Source organism: Melozone crissalis, unplaced genomic scaffold (assembly GCF_028551555.1).
Source record: "Melozone crissalis strain CALT ecotype California unplaced genomic scaffold, PUWL_Pcris_2 ptg000033l_1, whole genome shotgun sequence".
In the NCBI taxonomy this organism is placed as follows: Eukaryota; Metazoa; Chordata; class Aves; order Passeriformes; family Passerellidae; genus Melozone; species Melozone crissalis.
The window spans coordinates 10,963,525-10,983,289 of record NW_026535811.1 but is presented as its reverse complement, the minus strand read 5'-3'; the positions used below and the strand labels follow the sequence as shown (position 1 = coordinate 10,983,289).

Genomic DNA, 19,765 nt, shown 5'->3' with positions numbered 1-19,765 from the left:
AAATTTTCTCACCTCTGTTTATGTACTAATAAAAGAAAAGCTTATTGTTGTTCTGTTTTTTAGAGTTTTATGTTTTACATTTTTGGTATTGGTTAATCAACTACTTAATATAAGAGAAGTAATATTGGTTTGCTTACTTAACTAGTACCTTAATTGATTTAACTGTTTTATGGTTATTGTTGAGGTAAGTTGGGGTAAAAATATAGATATTGAAAAGATGCTGAGGGAAGTCTCACAGAGAAAGGGGATGGTGAGCCCCAAGATCTTCCCTGATTTGCTTCTATTTACTTTTATTTCCATATATTTAGAGGAAGCAGTGGGTGATAAGCCCCAGACAGGATAAGGGATGAAGCACAAAGGGGTATGAATAAGAAATTTGTGATTGATACATGATTTTTGCAGAGATGTGAACACATTTGCCTTGATCCATTAATATGCTGCAACATGTGGTACATTGTGAGAAGTGTGTGATGAGGCAGAAGGAGGGAGGGGAGCACTTGATTTATCCTTATTTTTGTTCCACCTCTGAAGGCAATCTAGAGCAGAAGCACCTTGCAGCCAAGGTGGAGTGGAAAAGGCACTTGATCACAGAGAAGGGGAAATGGGAGCGCTTTTGGGAAAAAAAGTTGTTGGTGACCTTATACCAGAGGTCTCTATTTTAATAAAGAGTTCTCATAAAGTTCATCACAGGTAGAATTAGGGACCTTGCAAGTATCTTGTAGTTATATTTGTGTTTATTTTTTCCCTACCTCTTTTTTTCCTCTCCTGTGCCCTAGGGAGCCATCTCTAAGACCTCATAAACGTGAGATTTCATTTTCTAATGCTATTTCATTTCCTGGATGGAGGACCTGCCACGAGAAGACCAGACCTCAAATTATAATAGCCCTATAAATAACTCCCTAAGGCAAAGGGAAAAAAGAAAGCCTTTGAAAGACAACCACAAATGCAAAAATGGAGGTTTTGGGTTCTTGCAGAACCAGATTAAGCAGTTCTAGTTAGAACATGGTTAATTTTTGGGTTTCCCTGTTTATCTCTTTGCATTGTTTACATAACAAAATTGTCTCAAAAGTCTTCAGAGGTCTTTTGCTTGAGCAATTTCTACAGTGTTTTGATGCCTTTTGGCCTGTCTTTAGATACTGATAAAAAATGGAATTTGCAGGTAAAATTGAAAACAATCCGGCAAACTGACTAAAACAAATACAATGATGGATTGAGTAAAAATAGTCTGAAAATGTAACTTTTTCTTCTTTCTGGGTGAAGTCGTTTTAATTCAGCAGACCCAGACAGTCTGCCTGCTTTCTGCTGGAAATCTGTGCGGAATTGGCACATCGACTAGAATAAAAACATTCCCGAGGAATCGGCGTGTTCTGTCAAAACATTTGAACAGCTCCTGTCTCCCAGAGCACAGCATTGCTCTGGAGCCGGCGAGGGAGCTCTGCAGCGTGTGCTGCAGGCTTCCCCTCCAGCCTCCCATCTCAAACCCACCTTTCTGCACAAGCATGGCCAAGTGTTTCAGGTTCAATTATATTTAGCTGTGGAGGCAGTAGAGAAGGCAGTTTACAAGAACCTTTTGCAGCATGGCTGGACCTGTGTAAGGCTGTCCTTCCTCTGTTCCCGCTAAGGTTGTGCTGTGCATGGAGTCTTTTAGGTTGCAAAAGTGGAGTCCAACCATTAATCCAGCAGTGCCAAATCCACCACCAAACCATGTCTTTAAGTGTCTCATCTACATGTCTTTTAAATACCTCCAGGGATGGTGACTCAACTGCTTCCCTAGGCAGCCTGTTCAGTACTTGACAGTCCTTTTGGTACAGAAATTGTTCCTAATGTGTGAAGGAAAAGCTGTGGAGTTAAGGTTGGTGGATCCCAGTATCTTCCTGGATCGATAGGGTGTCTAGGGACAGGTAGGCTGGCAAATCTGAGCTCCAGGAGAATTCCTGCAGCACAGGGATGGGGCTTTCCCCCCCCCCAACAGATGTCTCAGTGCCACATCTTTTGCTGCTGCATGACTCTATGTATGAGGTTACTCTCCAACGGCAAAGTCCAACCTCTGTGTTCTGGATTAATAATAATTATAATTTCTATGATTTGATCAAACTAAAAAAAGTAATCTTTGGCTAGAAAGAGGTACTCAGCAATTACAGAGTTTAACAGAGCAAAGTGTGGTGAAACTCAGCATTTTCAGCTTGACACTGATTGCTTTACTTTTGCTAAGTAATATCTTATTCCCCCAGCACTGAGATGAAGGGGGTCTTGCTAGTAGGCTCTGCTCGATATGAATGAGACTGGTAAAATCTGGCCTGCAGACAATTTAGTGGAGATACTGTCTGTCTGTTATTGAGACTAATTGCTAAGGAACGTAATTGTATCATTCCTGTTACCAAAATTGATATTCCCTGCCCGACTCCAGCTAAATGAGTTTTTATTTTTGCAGAATTTCTGGGCTGTTGCGTGCTAAGGCGTTGTGTTGAAACAAATGAGGTTTTTCCTTAGACTTGACAGAGAGGTGTGTCTTAAGCAGTTAAGATGCACTAGCAGATGGTGTCCTTTAAGGCTGAAACATGTGATAGTAGCCTGTTTGAATGAGTATCCATGCTAGTTTTAGCACCAGGAGGAAATTAAAGTCCAAAGAAGCTGCTTCCCTTGCACTGCTCCTTCCAGTAAGGGAGAGAACAGAAAGTTGCCTGAATTCTGCTGCTGAAAGCTCCTCACAGCAATGGAATAACAGCACGGTCACACCACACAGTGCTGGAGCTCTACACCCTTTCTGTAACCAGGACAGTCTCTAGTGTGCTTGTCTAAGCCCTGTCCAGCAGAAAGAGCATTTATAAATCAGCATAAAAGTAAACAAGGTGGGAAGACAAGCAACCCAATGTACGTGGTTATTTTGTACACTGTGGCACGTGCCCAGACAGCAATTCAGTATAATTTAGAATACAAGTGGCATCACAGAGAAATGTGATGGAAGACAATGACCTGTGCCAGGCAGAGCAGGGAGGGCAGAGGTGGCTCACAAACCAGCCCTAGATCTGCATGGATTAGTGTCAGCACAGCAGACTTGCAGGGGATGGGATGGGAATGTGCATTCCTAACTCCATTACTTGTCCCCTGGGCCAGAAGGACCAGATGTGTTGCATTGCATAGGCAACATATTTAATCTGTGAATGATCGTTCCTGATGGATCCCCTCCAGACAGTCCAAAAGTTGCATTACTGAGCCCCAGCCTATTTTACATAGAAGGACAAGACCACCCAATCCAGTGCCTACAGGGAAGGGAGAAGGTGGAATTGCTGTGATTTCACATTTTATCAAGCATCTGTATGCTCCATGGACAAAATGCTTATATACTGGTGTCTAACCCAAGGCAGCTAAAGCTATGCTTTGGTACCCAAAAATGTTACCATAGGAATTGTCACAGGAGTTAACAGGTGTTGGTACTTCAAAATGTTGCTACGGCTCTTTTTTTTTTTTTTTTTTTTAGTTATGTGAAGTCTAGCCTGCTGCACTTAATTTTGTCTTAAGCATATACTGTGCTGAAAAAATAGGGTCACCTTTAGGAATCAGGTTTCTGGAAACTGAGGTTTCCCATCCCTGGAAATTTTGGACAGGGCTCTGAGCAACCTGATCCTGTTGGAGGTGTCCCTGCTGATTGAAGGGAGGTTGGACTAGAAGGCCTTTAAAGGTCCCTTCCAGCCCAAGCTATTCTGTGACCAAAAAGATGAAAAGGCAGCTTATCCCAGTATGGCCATATGGGAGGGGAAAACATGATAAAATCCTTCTCTGAACAATTATAGCAAAAATATATGTTAAAAGGCTTTAAGGTGTTTCATGATGATGACCCCATCTTTTGACAGGCAAGGTAACATACTGGAAAAACAGTATCAGAATTGAAGCCTCTTAATATATTATATTAAAGTATTGCAAAGGTCTGAGACTCGGGTTTGTGTGGACTTATCAAGGGAGTGCTCCTGTGTTAGGATAGTGGTATACTGAAAGCTTATCATCTGGAGAGGGAGACTTGAAAGTAAGGAAAGGTGTTTGCAGTTTTATGGACAAGGAAACTGAGGGCTGTGGCTGTAACAATTTTGCCTCAGCACCCATTGACACCAAGAGCCAAGTGTGTGTTCACTGGGCATGGGCACAGGCAGCCAGGGATTCCTGAGCTTGTGCAGGAAGCGGGTGTGACAAGGGCTGTGGACTGCATCAGCACCCAGTGGCCTCTGTCACAGTGCCACAATCAATGCCACTTTCCCAAAGTCCCTGCTGCTGCAGGAAAATCTTATATTATATGTAGGAGGACAATGCCTCAAAACATCCCCACTGGAATGAATAAGTACCTTAAGTTGAGAGTCCAAACCCAACTTGCTATTCTCTCCTACTTTTGTAGTGGTTTTGGTAATTTTCATTTGGTTTAGGAAAAATAGAAATAGGTGTTAAATTCATGCTTAAAAGATTGCATCTCTTTGGACAGACTTGTTATCCCTTTTCTCATTTTCAACAAGTAAACTTGCTTTTGCAGCAGAGATTTTGACATTAAGTGTCTTGATAGAATAATAGGCATGAGATGGATTGCAATCTATTGCCTCAAGACTTTGCCAATCATAAACTGAAATCAGTTAATGCATTGAGTTAGATCTTGCTATATTGGACAATGTGCTAGTAGTATTAAAAATATCAATCCAGAAAATATATTGATTATATTATCTCCATAGCAACAAACAATAATAGGATAATGTTAGCTTAATAATTGTGCTTTGTGAAAACCTTTCAGAATAATTACTGCGTTGTGGTCTTTTCACAATGTGGAATGCAATAACGCTTCTTCCTTGACTGCAGTCACCATCAGCACTGCGTCAAGAGATGTTGTTTTTGTGTGCATGCATATGTATTCATGGGTAATTTTGCTCCGGGTGAAACAATTCAGCAGACTATTTTGGGATCCATTTTTAAATGGTCAAGACCACAAATTGGCAATTGTTTTCCGTGTGGCTTGTTTTCTCCCACCCCCTCTGACAACTAGCTACTGTAAAAAGAGGTCATTAACATTCCTTTTCCTGCCTCTTTCTTTACAAGGCACGAATATTTTGGCATGTAATGAAACTGAATGTCCAGCTACTCTGTTAAGGATTTGTGGGAGAGAGGAACTCTGCTCTAAAGACAGTGCTTTATATCTATTCCTTTAATTGAATTTAATCTATCATCCTCTAGGAATGACTTGTTCTGTAGGAGCTGAGATATTTTGCCTGTATTTTAGGGGACCTGGTTCTCTTGTGCATCCTACATTGTTGTATAAATAATTACCTGAGGTTGTTATGAATATAGAGAGATACTTTCCTACTTGTAAGTAAGGAGGTGTACATATAACATTTTTAGCCTGAAATTTTGGTAGGAGAGTCAGAGGACTGATATATACTCTCTTCATCTGGGTCTTGCTCTTTACTACCACATCAACCCTGTAATTTATATCTTGAGTTAAAAGGAGGCATTAACACAAATCCATGATGAAGAAGCTAAGTTTTTAGAGTGACTCTGTGTAAGCTCTGCTCAGCAATAACAAAAACATCTCTATATTGTCAACCCTGTGTTCAGCACAAATCCAAAACATAGCCCTATTCTAGCCACTGTGAAGAAGAATAACTCTCCCCTAGCCAAAACCAGCACAATTGGTAAAACCTCCCAGTTTAATCCGTGAAGTTAAGCAGCTAAGCCATCCTGTGTCTGTGAAAAATCCTTGGGGTCCTGGCAGTAGATCTCGAGTTTGTTCTCCTTCTGGTCATGGCAGTATTTAATGTTGCTCAAGAGCTGGGTTTAGAGATCAGCTAGCACTGCTGCTAAATATTGCACTGGCAGGAGCTTCCCCATGGCTTTTGTAGAGTGCCCCATGCTATTCCCAGTGGTATGGTGGGATTGCCCCTTTACTTCCAAGGACATGAATGGATGTCGTGTTGTTTAGTGGTCACTCTTCCATGCCTTTTTCTGTGGGTAAAATACTGATGTCAGACAGATTAAACTTTGAGCACCTCTTCTAACTGCACATAATTTTATTTTGATTCTTACTTCTGGAGAGATTTAGTCATTCAAATGTCCCATAATTTATCTGACTGTTTACCAAACAGGAGTCCCCTTTACTTTGAGGACCTTCAGAAGAAAGCCCCTGCTTTGAAAGCACTACCTAAAATAAGTGACCCTCTTGGACCTGGGAATGTGCAGACCCTCTGCTCTGTACAGGTGTACTGTGTGCATAAGAAAAGCAGGAGATGGACAGAGTTCTGATAGTTTTCCATCTGAGATGATGGAAGCATCAGGAGCTTGGTTGTGCTGTTTTCCTCTCCAGTCCCTCCAGGTGGTAGCTTTATGGGGAGGATGTGATGGAAAGGTGGTTTTATATGCCTGGCAGTGGTTACTGTCTGCCAGTGGCCCAGTCTCTCAGGGATGTGGTTAATTCACAGGGACATGGAGGAGGAGTTGTTGCCCTCAACTCTGTGCCTTATGCCAAAGCATCTAGGCCTGTGTACGTGTTGTACTGAATGAGGGTGCCAATCACCTTTCTCCCTTCCCCTGTGTAGATGAATTCAGTTATGAAAGGACAGCTAAATGACTTGGTTCCTCTGGAAAATATCTGGTATTTGCAGGTGTGCAGCATCATTCATTAAAAAAGGAAGCAAGCCCAGATGGCTTGACAAGGAGTTTTTTGTTTTGTTTTTTTTTTTTTTTTCCTGGTGCTGCTGCAGAATCCAGCCCTGAGTGATGATCTAGAAACAGAAATGAATAGCTGACAGGAGCCAATTGAATCCCCACCTCCAAACCTGAGTTCTTCTGTCTATGAAATTGTCACAGTTGAAACTCTGACTGTGCTTGACACATCCTGTGCTAGCCAGTGATCTTACTGATTGCTAGATTCTCATTCCACTCCAGCCTCCTGTTTAGTTTACTTGTGCTGTATCAGCTCCTGATGCTCTCTGCAGTCCTCTCTCCAGCCCACACAGAGATTGGCATTGTGTGTTTCTGTCTGCCTCTTCCTAATCCCTTTCCTGCGAGGCTTGATATGGCTTTCTAGTGTTTCTGGGTTTTGTGCTCAGATCCTACAAGCTACCACATGGGTGGCTTGGGTCTTAAACAGTGTTTGACTTCAAGACAGAGCATGGAGAGTAACTTACCTCATGAAAACAAGGAGATTTGCTAGAACAGTTATTTTAAAACAGGTGAAGAGTCAACTGCTTGCTGTAATGTGGCTATCGGGGCTACAGTTTGTTGTGTTCCCAAAGGGATAAAAGTGTTCTGCACAGGATCTTACAGCCTGTCTCTGTCCATAGTGCTTTGGGGTAGGTCTGTCCTACCTGGTGGATGTTGCTCTGGGAGCAGGATGAAGCCCTGGGAGTGTTTGTTCCATGGCTGGGCTGAAGACGTTGCTCTGCAGGCACATTCCCCCTCCTGCCCTGCTGAATGTATGGGCTCACCTCGAGCCCTGTGTGTGTCAAGCTGACGTGTCTGTCCTTAACCTTGTGGCTCTTTCAGAGGTGCCATGTGATAGATGGGAGCAAAAGGGACCTGTCATGCCTGTGCCTGGCCTGTCCATGCTGCAGATAGCAGCCTGCTCTGCTCTGCATCAGAGGCCACTACAATCTATGGGGATGTTTTTCTCTTTTCGTGCTTAAGAGCTCCATCCATACAAGGTGGGAATTAGGCAAGAGGAAGCTGAGCTTGTCTGGCCATGTTAAAATACAGAAATAGTCCTGGTATCTTTCAGTAATGCATTAACTGGCATGATTAATGTCTGTCACATGTAGTGATCTTTCCAGGTCTCTTCCCTCGATGCAGGACTCTGTGTGCTTTGGTTTGGATACTCTTCTGTGTCTCAGCATCATCACAATGAAAGATCAAAATCTGAGAGCTGAATTTGTGATTATCTTAAGTGTATGTTTCATAGTTTTAAACTTGGTGGTCACAGAAAATTAGGTGGCATGGATTTATAAACAGTTCACAAACAATGGCAGACACCCCTACACTCTAAGAGGGGAATGTCTCTGAGGAGGCCAAGATATTGCTCACTCAGTGAGTAATCTTGGGTTCCACAGGTGAGGTTTTCTTGAAACCCCCTTAAACAGCGTCCACTTAGACACTAGTGAGCAGTATGAGATGGCCCAGAGTTTGCACCAGAAAAGAAAGCTTAATCATTGTCAGCCTAATTCTGTAGGTCAAGGTGCAAGATTTGCGCAAGGATGTGTAATTTTTCCAATGCTTATTTCAAAGTCTGTTTGCAGTCTGTGGCACCCAAGACAAACTTTTTCACACTGGGTTTGGTTAATATATTTTATCCTTTAAAATGACATTTTTGTGGTCTGAAGGAATCTGCTGTTGATAGGTCTGAGAAGGAAAGGGACACTCTTCTGAAGTGGAAAAGCTCCTTGGAGGAAGGAGTCCCTGCCTCCCTTTTTTGTGAAAGAAGTCAACTCTCATTTCTCTGAATGCCACTTCGCTGCCCCCAGAAACTGTGTTGTGTGTTGCTGTGTTGTCAGAGTATTCCCCAAATCTTTGTTTTCCTTAGATTTAGCTACCATGTCTGTATGTCCTACAAGACGTTGTTTCCATTTCTTCGAATTATGTTTGAAGAGGACTGTTTTCCTCCTCTTAAGGAACACCAGCAAAGAAAGTGAATAAAGTTCATTCACCGTTAGTGAGATGTGCTGATTGCTTATGCTAATCCATCTGAGACATTGAGCTCACAGTGAAAATCCACATTACAGTGGTCCTCTATTGTACAATGAACTCCCTCCTATAGAGAGCACTGTAATTCTCTGCTTTCCTGCTGTAATTTGAGGATGCAGTAATATTAAGGCAGCAAAGGTGGTTAGTGATCCAGTGGAATTACATGGAAGTAGAGATTGTGCAGGAGAGAATTGCACTTGGTTTGGAAGGAAGACAACTTAAAAGACATTTAGTGGAAATTATATACTTTATTAAAAAAGAAATAAATCCATTGCTCCTTTCTATTTTTCTTCTGTTTTCTTGACTTATTATAAATATATGTTTATCAAAGGATCAGAAACTGCAGCGAGTCTGTAAGACCTCATATGGAGCCTTTCATGAACACACATTGAACAAATTGTAATTCTCTTTGTACATGTCTTCATAATGACATGTTTTCTGTTTCGGACAAAAGTTCCTAGAAGCCTGAATAGGTGTCATCTGTGACATTTAGTATGAAGTAAAATAAGGGCCTAGCAGGGGTAAATGTTATCTACACAATAGTCCTAGTAAAAATAGTAAGTTTGCAATTATATCTCTATAGTGGATATAAACAAGGTCGAAGCTAACAGCAGGTAACTTTCAAATAGATAAAAAGAAATATTATTCTAGCCAGTGTAATCAGACTGGAGAATTCATCATTGCAATAATCAGAGAATCAAATGCAGCAGCTGGAATAATTTGAGGGTCTGGATCATTTTATGACTAATTACATTTGTTGCTATGCATACTATAAGAGTAATTCAATCTTAAGCTAATAGTTGGATGAGGAAGAAACCTCCCTCTACTTAAAGCATTTTAGAGTCAGCCGTGCATATACAGTTCCTTTCCTCACGCCTTTCTTCAAAGCCTCAGGCATGTGATATGCCTGAAAGCTCAGAAACAGATCAAATTTGTTGATATTCCTTTCCTTTCTCATATACTGTCTGTGTTTCTGTGGCAGAGAAGGAATGTTTTTGTAAGCTACCAAGGAGGAGGATTGTAAAACCTACAGCTTGTCTCTGGCTCTACCATTGCCTTCTTGTGTGGCATTTGGCAAATTGCTTAATCTTGTGTACTTCCAGTTCCCTACCTGTGACAGACTGGCATTTAACAGCCCAGGGATATTGAGGAAATGAAGTCTCTAAAGTGAAATGAGATTGAAAAAAGAGACAAAAAGAAAGCAAGAATCTCATTGCAGTATGCCAAATTAATGTATGAGACTATATCTGTATGAGAATGAGTTGGAAAGTTGAGTCAACTAGAAGTGTGAATGCTGTGTGCACATGTGAATGTGTAGTAAATCTTTTCCATGAGAAGAGTCCCTCTTATTCTAGAAGCGACTGTACATCTCCTGGAGGGGCTGGTGTAGATGACCTGGGTTATTCATCCTACACTTCATTTTAATAAGTATCCACATCTTGGTTCTTGTCCTCACTGTCCTGACTAAAAGGTTTCTAAAATCTTGCAACTTCAATAGTCAATAATTTTTATCTCATTTCAAGCAACATTTATCCACAGCCAGTTTACGTGACTTTGATCTTTTAGTAATGTAGGCCTTTATATTAAATATTTTTCTCTCCTTGCTGATTCCTCCCAGTACAGCTCTAGACAGCGAGCATGTCTCCTCCCTTTGGTCTGCTAAAACGAACCTTTGGTTAGCTAAAATGGACTCTCCTAATTATGACTTGTAAGACAGGCCTTCTATTCCCCAAAGATCCTTGTAACCCTTTTCTCCAGTTGTTCCATTTTTAATTCATTCCTTCTGAATGTGGCAGCTCATCAAATTTACATGCAGCATTCCAGAGAAAGCCTATCCCAGACACTCTACATTAGTAGTTTCCATCATACTTTTTTCCATCATCTTTATCGTATGGTTAATGTGTCCATCCAGGTTTTTCACTTCTGTGTTATTTTCAAGCATTCGCCTGCTACTGCAGAAATTCTTGGAGTTAACGTAGTCTCTCTCTAAGGGCATGAAGCTCTGCTTTCAACTAAAGACTCTCCTCTGTTGCAGTTGTTCAAGTTCTTCAGGTCACCCAGTTCTTCTGGTATGACAATCTCAGTGTCTCTGCTTGCTGAGAAAAGGATCTCTCTATTCAGAACCATGTCCTTCACTGAAGCCTTGACTCCCTTTTGTGCCAAACTCAGTCCTCCAGACACTGAACAAGCTTTTTCCCAGGATTGACCCTTGAGAAAACTGTGGATTTCCTCCTTTCCTAGCAGTACCTTTTCTTTCTACTCTGTCCATACGCACTTCCCTACAGCTTTGATGTTTTACTGTTTTTTGGATTTTTATCCTGATTTTCATTCTTTTGGGTGTGACAGTGGTTTCCCAGCCACAAGACCAAATCCATTACTGAAAGCTGTGTTTGTCTTTCATTGTTCCCTCACCTAGAAAATGTTATTTTCCTAAAGAAAGATAAAAAGGAGTTAATCCCCTTTTCCATTAAGTATTTGTTGTGAAGTGGGCTGCCATGGGGTGCCTGAAGGACTGTGAACTGGCTGGAGCTGCTCCATCCAGCCATCCACTTGGGCAGTGCAGGTGCTTTCAACTCTGATGTCAAAGATATATGGTGGGTTTTGTGAGGAAACTCTAAGAAATCTTGCATGCTATTGAGGTCAGGCTTTCCTCTGTGTGTTTGCTTCCTTGGCTCCCCCTCCCTCCAACTCTTCAGTTACCAGCCTATTAGAATCAGCCATTAACCTGGTTAATGGGGAGAAACAGCAAACACCAGAAAAGATGATGTGCTTTTCTTAATTCCCATTTGGAAACTTGACTGGCTTAAGCAGTAAATGTCTGAAGAAAAGGCAAACCTCAGAAAAGGGTCCAAAACCTATCTTGCTTTTGTAATGTCCGCACACCAAGGTGGAGAAGGATGAGTGCTTCCATGTTGAGTGGTCTTTGGGGGCAAAAAGGTGGCACCCTGCCAAAGCTGCCAAGGTGGCTTTAAGATGGGGTGCTGAATGGGCATGACTGAGTTGTGTTGTGCCATCTGATCCTTTTGGTGATATGGTTAAGGTGATACCTGGATGCCTTCTTATCCTTTGTGTGATGTGACTTGAACCCAAGAGCCTTTGTCCTCTCTGAGTAGGAGAGGTGGCAGAAGAAGAAGAGGGCAAAGAAAGGCACAGGGTAAGGGCAGAGGGGGAAAGGAAGAGCTCAGGCAAGAGGGAAAATAGCCATGTTTCAAGGAGGGACTAAAGCTGTTCCACTGAAGTGAGATAACAGCTCTTTGTTAAGGACAACAAGGACTAATGCAGCACACAGAAATAACCTGCCCACTTAATTTTTATTAAAGATCTAAAAAGGTAGAAGGAAAGAAATTTACAGTTTGTTTGGTATTTAGCTCAGGTAATTTTTTTTAAATTGTGTAATGAGAACACATTGTCCAAATTTTCATATGCAGATTCAATTAGTGTTCAGTTAATTAGCCTTTACAGATGAGATTAACTTAATTACATAACACTAACCTCTCTTAATAACTATTAAGGGTACGAAGGCTGCCTTTAATAAATTTAGAAGGGCTATATGTGTTTTTTAAAATCTGAAATGACACACACATAAATTAAACCAAATTACACACGGAGGACAACCATTAATGGTAATGATCAAAGGAAACAAACTATGTACATAGCTCAGAATCAGGCTGCTTAGAAGTCCATGCTGTGTTCCTCCTCTTGTCTGCTGGCATCCTAGTGATTTCAGTAGGATTATTACTGGAGCTGATGTACAGTCTGGGGTCATTCCTTCAAAGAGGGTTGCAGACTGATACAAGGTTACTTTAATTAAATGTTAGCTTGTGTTAAAAAAAATCATTTTGGGTACTAGGTTATTAGCAATTTTCTTTTTCAGATGGTCTAAAGAAAAATGTGTGAAAGCTCATTGAATGCTAAAAATCTGATGCAAAAATATTTATTGCCATTATGTACCATAAACAACTGTATAGATTTTTTTATCTCTTGATATGAGGTGTGCACATGAACAATGATGCTGTGATTATTAATATCACAATGAAACAGAACATCACATCTGATATAGGTTGATAAAGGTGGAGCATATATGGGACTATTTATGGGATGTGGCATCTTTGGCTTCTGAGTCGCAAGTTTGAATCCAGGGTGCCTTGGTAAAGTGACTGACATCAGATAATATCTGATACTTTTCAGAAAGGAGCAACAAAAGAAGCCTTTTCCCTTGGCTGTTCTTGCATGGGTAATGTTTCCCACTTGCAGTGAATTTTGATGGGCTCATCACATCCATCTTCTCAGAGCTCAGTAGCTTTTATGACACTCAGTACACTGCAAAATTCAAGGGCTACCCTCATTGCATTCTCGAGGACCCATTTTGGAGTCCAGATTTTGAGTTACTGTCAGGAGCAGGCATCTGCTGCATCCCAGCTTTGTGGCTCTCTTCAAACCATTTTATCTCATGACCCTGAAGGAGCATGGTGAAGTTCATAAACCACATAATTTGTTTTCCACCTGCAGTAAGCTGAAATGTTCAAAGCATCCTCCATACAATCTGAGTCATTTTCCATTTGAAGCCATGAGATCTGCAGGTATTGAGCCACTAAAAGGAATAGGTTGGATATGCCTCATGTTAAACACCCCAAAAATCAAAATACATAGCTTCTCTCTGAAATACTGCTTCTTTGTGAAAACTTTGGCTTAGTGCCTACAACCATTTTCAGCCAGGAGGAAAGATGACATTGCCGCAGATTTTTTCCTTGCTGTGAAGAACTAGCAAGGTGAATATGCAATGAGGAGGAAATTGCTGAAGTATCTGTCTTAGAGTGGCAGAGTCTATTGAAAAAAAAGGAGAGGGGATACTTGAGCAATTTCAGCCCTTTCACATATGCAGCTCAAGCTGAATCTTCAACAGTCGGCATCTCAAGAAAAATGGTTGGCAGTGACCAGACTTTGCTTTGTCTGGTGCAGACCCAGATCTTGTTCTCATCCATGGGGTTTGTGTCTGTATCCCTGAGAGCAGGATTTGGCCTTGGGAGTGGTTCTATCCACAGATGCAGCCGATGATACAGCTCAGAGGACGGGGAGAATGCAAATTCCCTGCAGGGAGGCAACTGCCAGATACGTAAACAAAGAACCTTCTGGGTGTGCAGCAGTCAGCCCACTTGAGCTGCTGTTTCCATGGTATACCAGATGCTGTGAAATATGCTTTCTTCAGGGGAAGGAGCTTTTCCTACCCCTCTATTATCCTGTTTGATGATGGACTGACCTCAGGCTGGTACCTCACTGCATGGGCCACACGTGACAGGTCCCCCTGGCCCAACCATTTTCTGAGTTGATGATGATAGCTCATCTCTGCAGCTTCCAAACAAAGAAAACACTAAGTGGTTTTTTTTAAGCTTGGAACATCATTGCTAACGATGCTTTTAATTTTTACTACTGAGTGTTTAATGCACAACAGTTCTTCCTGATGCACATGGTGTCATATCATCATACTGAGTGTTTTTGCTTTTCTGTTTCCTTATGTTTTTCAAAAAAACCCAGAAGAATACATATATTTCCATTTTCCTCTGATTATTGTTTTCCTAATCCCCATGTTGTTTAGTTATAATTCCTGGTTTAGGGAGCATAAGGCCACTGGGTACAAGTCAGCAGGTGCCATTTCTGAGTTTGACTGCAGATCACCCAGTGGATAAATAGGAGGAAAGGAAGCAAAGATGGGTGATGTCTACTCCCATTTTCTTGTAAAAACAGCAGCTGATTGTGAGCAGGTGCTTTGTTATGTCATAGATACTAAGTACAAGTGCAATTATAAAACATGGACAAGTCTGCCATAATTGATTGAAGGAAACCAAATTCAGCCAGTGTAAATAAATTACCAAAAGCACTTATGAGGCTTGCTGTGCCTCAAGCATGACTCAGGGGAGAAGGTGAGGATGTTTTCTGGGTACCTGTCTGCTGGAGGGTGTGTTTGGGGATGGTGGTGCAAAACTGGCAGAGCTGCGTGGATGGGGCCTTTCCCCTCACTCTGAGACCATGCAGGTTCCTTGGCTTTCCTTGTGGCTATCAAGAGCAAACAGAGGGGCCTTTTTAAGGCTCTGGCTTCCTACAGCTGAAGGGCATACTGTGGTGTGTCAGGGATAGATGCACATGCTCTCTGCCCTGTTACAGTCCTGCCACCACAGCTCCATGGGCTCCTGTGTGTGTTGTGGGCTTCTCTTTCCCAGGCCTGCTGCCACAAGACGTGCTACCAGGTGCTCACCAGTCCCTGGAGGAGGCCAGGACAGCAGTGGGTCCCAGGGGTGAACAGTGGAGGCTGTAGTGGTGAGTATGTGTGTGCAGTGCTGCACAGCATGGGAAAGTGTCCTGGAGTGTAGAAAATTAAGGCTTCTTTTACTCCTGAGGATGCTTTCTCATGGTCTTTCCCAGGTGCTTTTCAACTCCTTCTCTTCCCCCATCCTGCAGGCTAGTGCTTCTCACTTTAGGGGGAAAAAAAAAAAATTAAGTGTGGTTAATTTTAAGCCAGTGCAATTATTTAGGAGCCCTGGAGGTGGAAAGCCAGTTACTGGTTAACAGATCTGATTTGAAACGTGTTCTGCCTGACCCCCCCTCTAATGTAGTTGAGCCAGAAGCAGCTCTTCCAAGAAGCTGGCTTTCTGGAAGGCTTTTCCACTGAATCATTTAAAGCCTAGGCTTCTTGAAAATGTTAATATCCTGCTGGCTCACTGGAATGCAGCTGGTGGGTACAGCAAGTGCAATACCTATGTGCGTGCCTGCAATCCAAAGCACAGCGAGCAGGCAGGGCTCAGGCTGCAGTGTGGGTGTCCTTGCTGGAGGCTCAGCCTAGGAGGGAAGAGGGCTGGAGATCAGACCTGGTTTGGCATTGCCCCGCAGGGCTGGAAGTTCCTCTGCCCTGCCCAAGCAGTGGGGCTGTGATACAGCAGTGCTTTGCACACTGGTGGGGCTGTGGTGTGACCTCGAGCTGTGCTGGAAGCGTCACTGTGTTTGTGCAGCCTGGGCACTGTGGCCACAGTGTGCCCGTGGGCTGAGCCTGCAGGGCCAGCCTGAAATAGCTGCATGCACAATCTGAGCCCAGGATTCCCCCTTGCACCAGCAGACAGCCCTTATAATGCTGAAATCACAGTAATTGCAGGCTGTGTACCTCTGTGGCAAAAATGCAGGTCGGTGTGAATGTGTGTGTGCCTTTCCCCCTCCCATGGTGTCTGCAGGCAAAAGCCTTTTTGAGTTAGCTGTCTGTGTTTGTGGTGTTACAAAGCCTTTGTCCACCTTAGCTTCTCTGTGCTAATGTGTGAGGCTTTTCTGCTTACCTCAGGAGTGAAGAATTTTTCAGGGAAGAGTATATATTATTTTCAGGCAATATACATTCTCCTCAGGCTGTCATCCACCTCTTTCATAATTTTATCTTCAGCGTATTTTCTTACACGTCATCCTGTGGTTTTTGTAGCTAAAGGAGAACCTAGAGTTCTTGCCTTAAACTGAGGACATATTGTCCTGCAGAATAAAAGTGTTACAAGTCCAGGATTGTAAAAAAAAAAACAAGCACAACTGTACTATAAGAATTAAAAAAAAAAAATTGAGGGACTCTGTGAGGGCTGCAGATGGTGGCAAGTGCTTTGCTAATTTGAACAATAAGCTAGCACCCAAGAGTTTTAAGTCAGATCATTACTTTTGGTTACCAGATTTGCTTTTGCTTAGTGTGGCAAAATACTCTCAAAGCATACACACATTACATGGGCTTATTTATTTATGTCAACAGTAGATGTATTTACAGTAGTTGTATTGTTCTAGCTAATATACTGTGGGATGTTGTAAAAAGCAAGAAAGATTCAATATGAGACATAAGTATTCTACTTTTTTAGTGAATTTTCTCTAAAGAATGAAAATAGATCATGCTAGTCTGTCTTCTGTTAATATAAATGCAGATTAATGCAATCAGATGAGTTACTTTTTCCATAGACAAGTTGCAAACACAATGGAGCACGGTCCTCAAATATTGCAGTTTCATTAAAGCAGGTATTTTATCGTTCATTTTCAGGGATATTATATATTTTGCACACCTTCTTTAGATTGATCAATTTGAATTCATTTAAGACACTAACAATTGAGTATAGTGACAGGTATTTATTTAGATAAATGGATACGAATTTTCTTCAATTATGAAAATGGAAGACAGTAAAAATTTTAAAAAGAAATCTGCTTACTATTCTGCAGAATGTACCAGCTGACTGCCTTGTGCTAAACTTTGACTTGGCAGGTTTCAGGTTTTTTAATAATGGGACTAAAACCAAAACAAGATGACCTTGCCATGTTCCCTGTGCTTCCCTTTTGTGTAGTAATTCATATACTTGTCATCTTATTAATTTATCTGTTAAGTTTTCCATCCATTTGCATATCTGAAAAAATTGAGTCAGGACCAAAATGATGAACTTAGTTCAAAAATATTGAATCATGAAATGGTAACAAATTTTGGACAATAAAACATTGATGAAAACATATTTCATGGCTGTCCAGATGTTTTTTGGGGTTGGGATTTGTTTTTCTAGCCATCCTTTCTAGACTCTATGTTTGTGGACAATATTAGAAAGGTGAAGGTAGGAGTTAATACCATGGATCTCCTGGCTCAGGTTCTACCACTTGGTGTGAGTGGTAGAAACAGTGTGTAATAGAGCTTCTGCTAACCACTCTAAAATATTGTGGTTTTTTTCTTGCTCTAAAATATTGTGGTTTTTTCTTTCTTGCAGGGTTTTTGGGAGAGCCACACAAAACTCATAAAAGAGTATGGACCTGTTTGTGGGTAAGCTGAGCAGGGCTGTCAGCTTTCTTCTTTCTGGCTCTTGCTCTTTGAGTTTGTTGGGTGGGAGAGGAGAAAATGCCAAGATAAGATATTCATCAAAATGCAGAGTGCAGTGTTTCAGTTTGGGGGACAGAGGTGGAGGTGGTTTGATTACATGCAGCAAATACTCTTGGCTTATTTTAGTTCAGCATTTGGGATTGGACTTCATTTTTCTCTCTCTTATTTTAATTATGCACATAAAGTTTAGTCCTTTTCAGAACTGTACAAAGCTACCAGCCTTCAATATTCTCTTTTCATCTGCATATTCTTTATGCTTACAGTGAACAGTGGAAATAATAATTTGTCATCTTAAAAAACCCTCAGTTTATGAAATAGTATGAATTTGGTTCAGCTGTTGCTATCTATATTTATGCAAAATTCCTAAACTTAAAATACAATGAAGTACAGATTAGAAATGAGGCATTCCTCTCTCTATAGCTCAGCTGTGCTATCTTAGCAGTTTGTTAGAAGTAAAGAGGGTTTAAGCAGAATATCCCTTCATAGAAGCCCTTCCACATTTCCATGAATGTCATTTCTGTTCCAAGAACTACTTACTTTCCAGTTGTCATCATTTTAAGTGGAAATGCAGTTGTCCCCTGGTATCTTCTATTGTTGTGGTCAGTTGGTGTTTGTAGCATAACTATTATTTCAAAATATATGTATCAGGCAATATCCACAAATTATGAAAACGTCTTTTTTTTTCCCCATGGTCTGCAGGGAGTTTAAGATACCTGTAAGAGGGCACATACAAATGTCTGTGTGTATACATGTTTGATTACAAAAGATACCAATGAGCTCTGTATGCTCTCCCAGCAAAAAAGCTCTAGCAGAAAGAAGTCAGGCTCAAGCATTTGATGCTTCAGTCACAGCCACCTCGTGGCATTTATGCTCAGCCCTAAGGACAAAGTGCTGCAAGAAGTGATGGAAATAATGAATTCCAAGGGTTAGCTACTTGTCTAGGAGGAAATAATGCAGTATCTTGGCTGGCCAGGAATGGGGAAAGATATTCATTAATGCTGCAGCAATTTGTATGTTGTGTAACAAATGGAAAGTGACTGAGGCTTATTATCTCTGTGACCTTTGGTGTGATGCCCTTAAATGACAATAATGTAAGAACACTGGCATTTATTCCTCAGTATACTTCCCTCCTTATTAATATCATGCTTATTTTTTTCTCTAAGCTGAATTTGAGACAAGTTGCTATTTAGTCATTTGTCTGCTCACTCAGCCAGGCAAGGCTATGTCATTGGAGAAAGAGATGTAGAATTACAGCGTGTGAGCAGATAGAAAGTTTCCTTTGTGCAATCCACTTACAGGCTGTTTGGGAGTGAAACCTCTGTGAGACTTTCAGGGGCTGCAAAGCTGGGTGATGGTGGTTGTGGTCAGCCAGGATAGTTCTGACTCTTTGGGATTCTCTAGGTAGGAAGAGTGAGCATTGGTAAGCTTCATTTATTGCATGTGGTAAGCTTCATTTATTGGATGCATGGAAAACTCAATTTGTGAGGGATCTAGGGGGCTGGCAGAGAAAAAAAATCTGTTTTTCCATGTCTCCCAGGAAAACAAAGCTGGATGCAAACAATGCTGTGTTCAAGGTAAGGTCTATTTGTAGTTGAAGGAGGATGTTTTAAAACCTGGCTTGCAAGCTGCTGTTCAATAGGTGGGGCATGTGTCAGGGGGTATTTATCACAGTCCTGTCAATTAAAGAAATTCTTTCTCCTTCCCTGTGAGTCTTCATTGTGATTCTTTCTGTGGTTCTTTGAAACAGGCGAATAAATGGTAGGTGTGTTTATGTGTATATTCCCAGCAAAGTATTGGATCTGGCAGATGGAAGAAGATGTGGCATTTTTCTTTCCCCAGATTGAAACTGCTTTCCAATAAGCATAAAGAGCAATGATCTTTATTTCTACAGTGGTGAAGTGAGTTGAATACAAATCTTTGGAACTGAAGCCTTTTTTTCTTCCTAAGGTCACTTGAATAGTCTGAATGATACCATCACAACTGTTTTCTTTTGTGTGTGAATTGGTTTCCTTGACAACAGGATGTCAAATCAACTTTTCAGCTTTAATCAAGTCAAAACAATATATCCCTTCCATTCCAAAAGGCCTCAAGTCGGAGAGAATTATTTCAAGGAAGGCTTTTGTAGGTCACAAAAGCTTTTTTTCCCTTTGCTCCTGTGTGCAAATCTAAAGGAGAGGTGATGGTACTGATATTTTATAAAGA

At 41.4% G+C, this 19,765-nt stretch overlaps 1 protein-coding gene across 1 annotated transcript in view; it reads left to right on the top strand.

Moving 5' to 3' along the window:
- Positions 1-19,765, top strand: part of TBXAS1 (thromboxane A synthase 1) — a 226,676-nt gene that overhangs the window by 61,357 nt on the left and 145,554 nt on the right. The window contains exon 3 of the mRNA XM_054282019.1: positions 17,454-17,506. Coding sequence (XP_054137994.1) covers positions 17,454-17,506 — 53 coding nt within the window. The remainder of the gene's footprint in view (positions 1-17,453; positions 17,507-19,765) is intronic.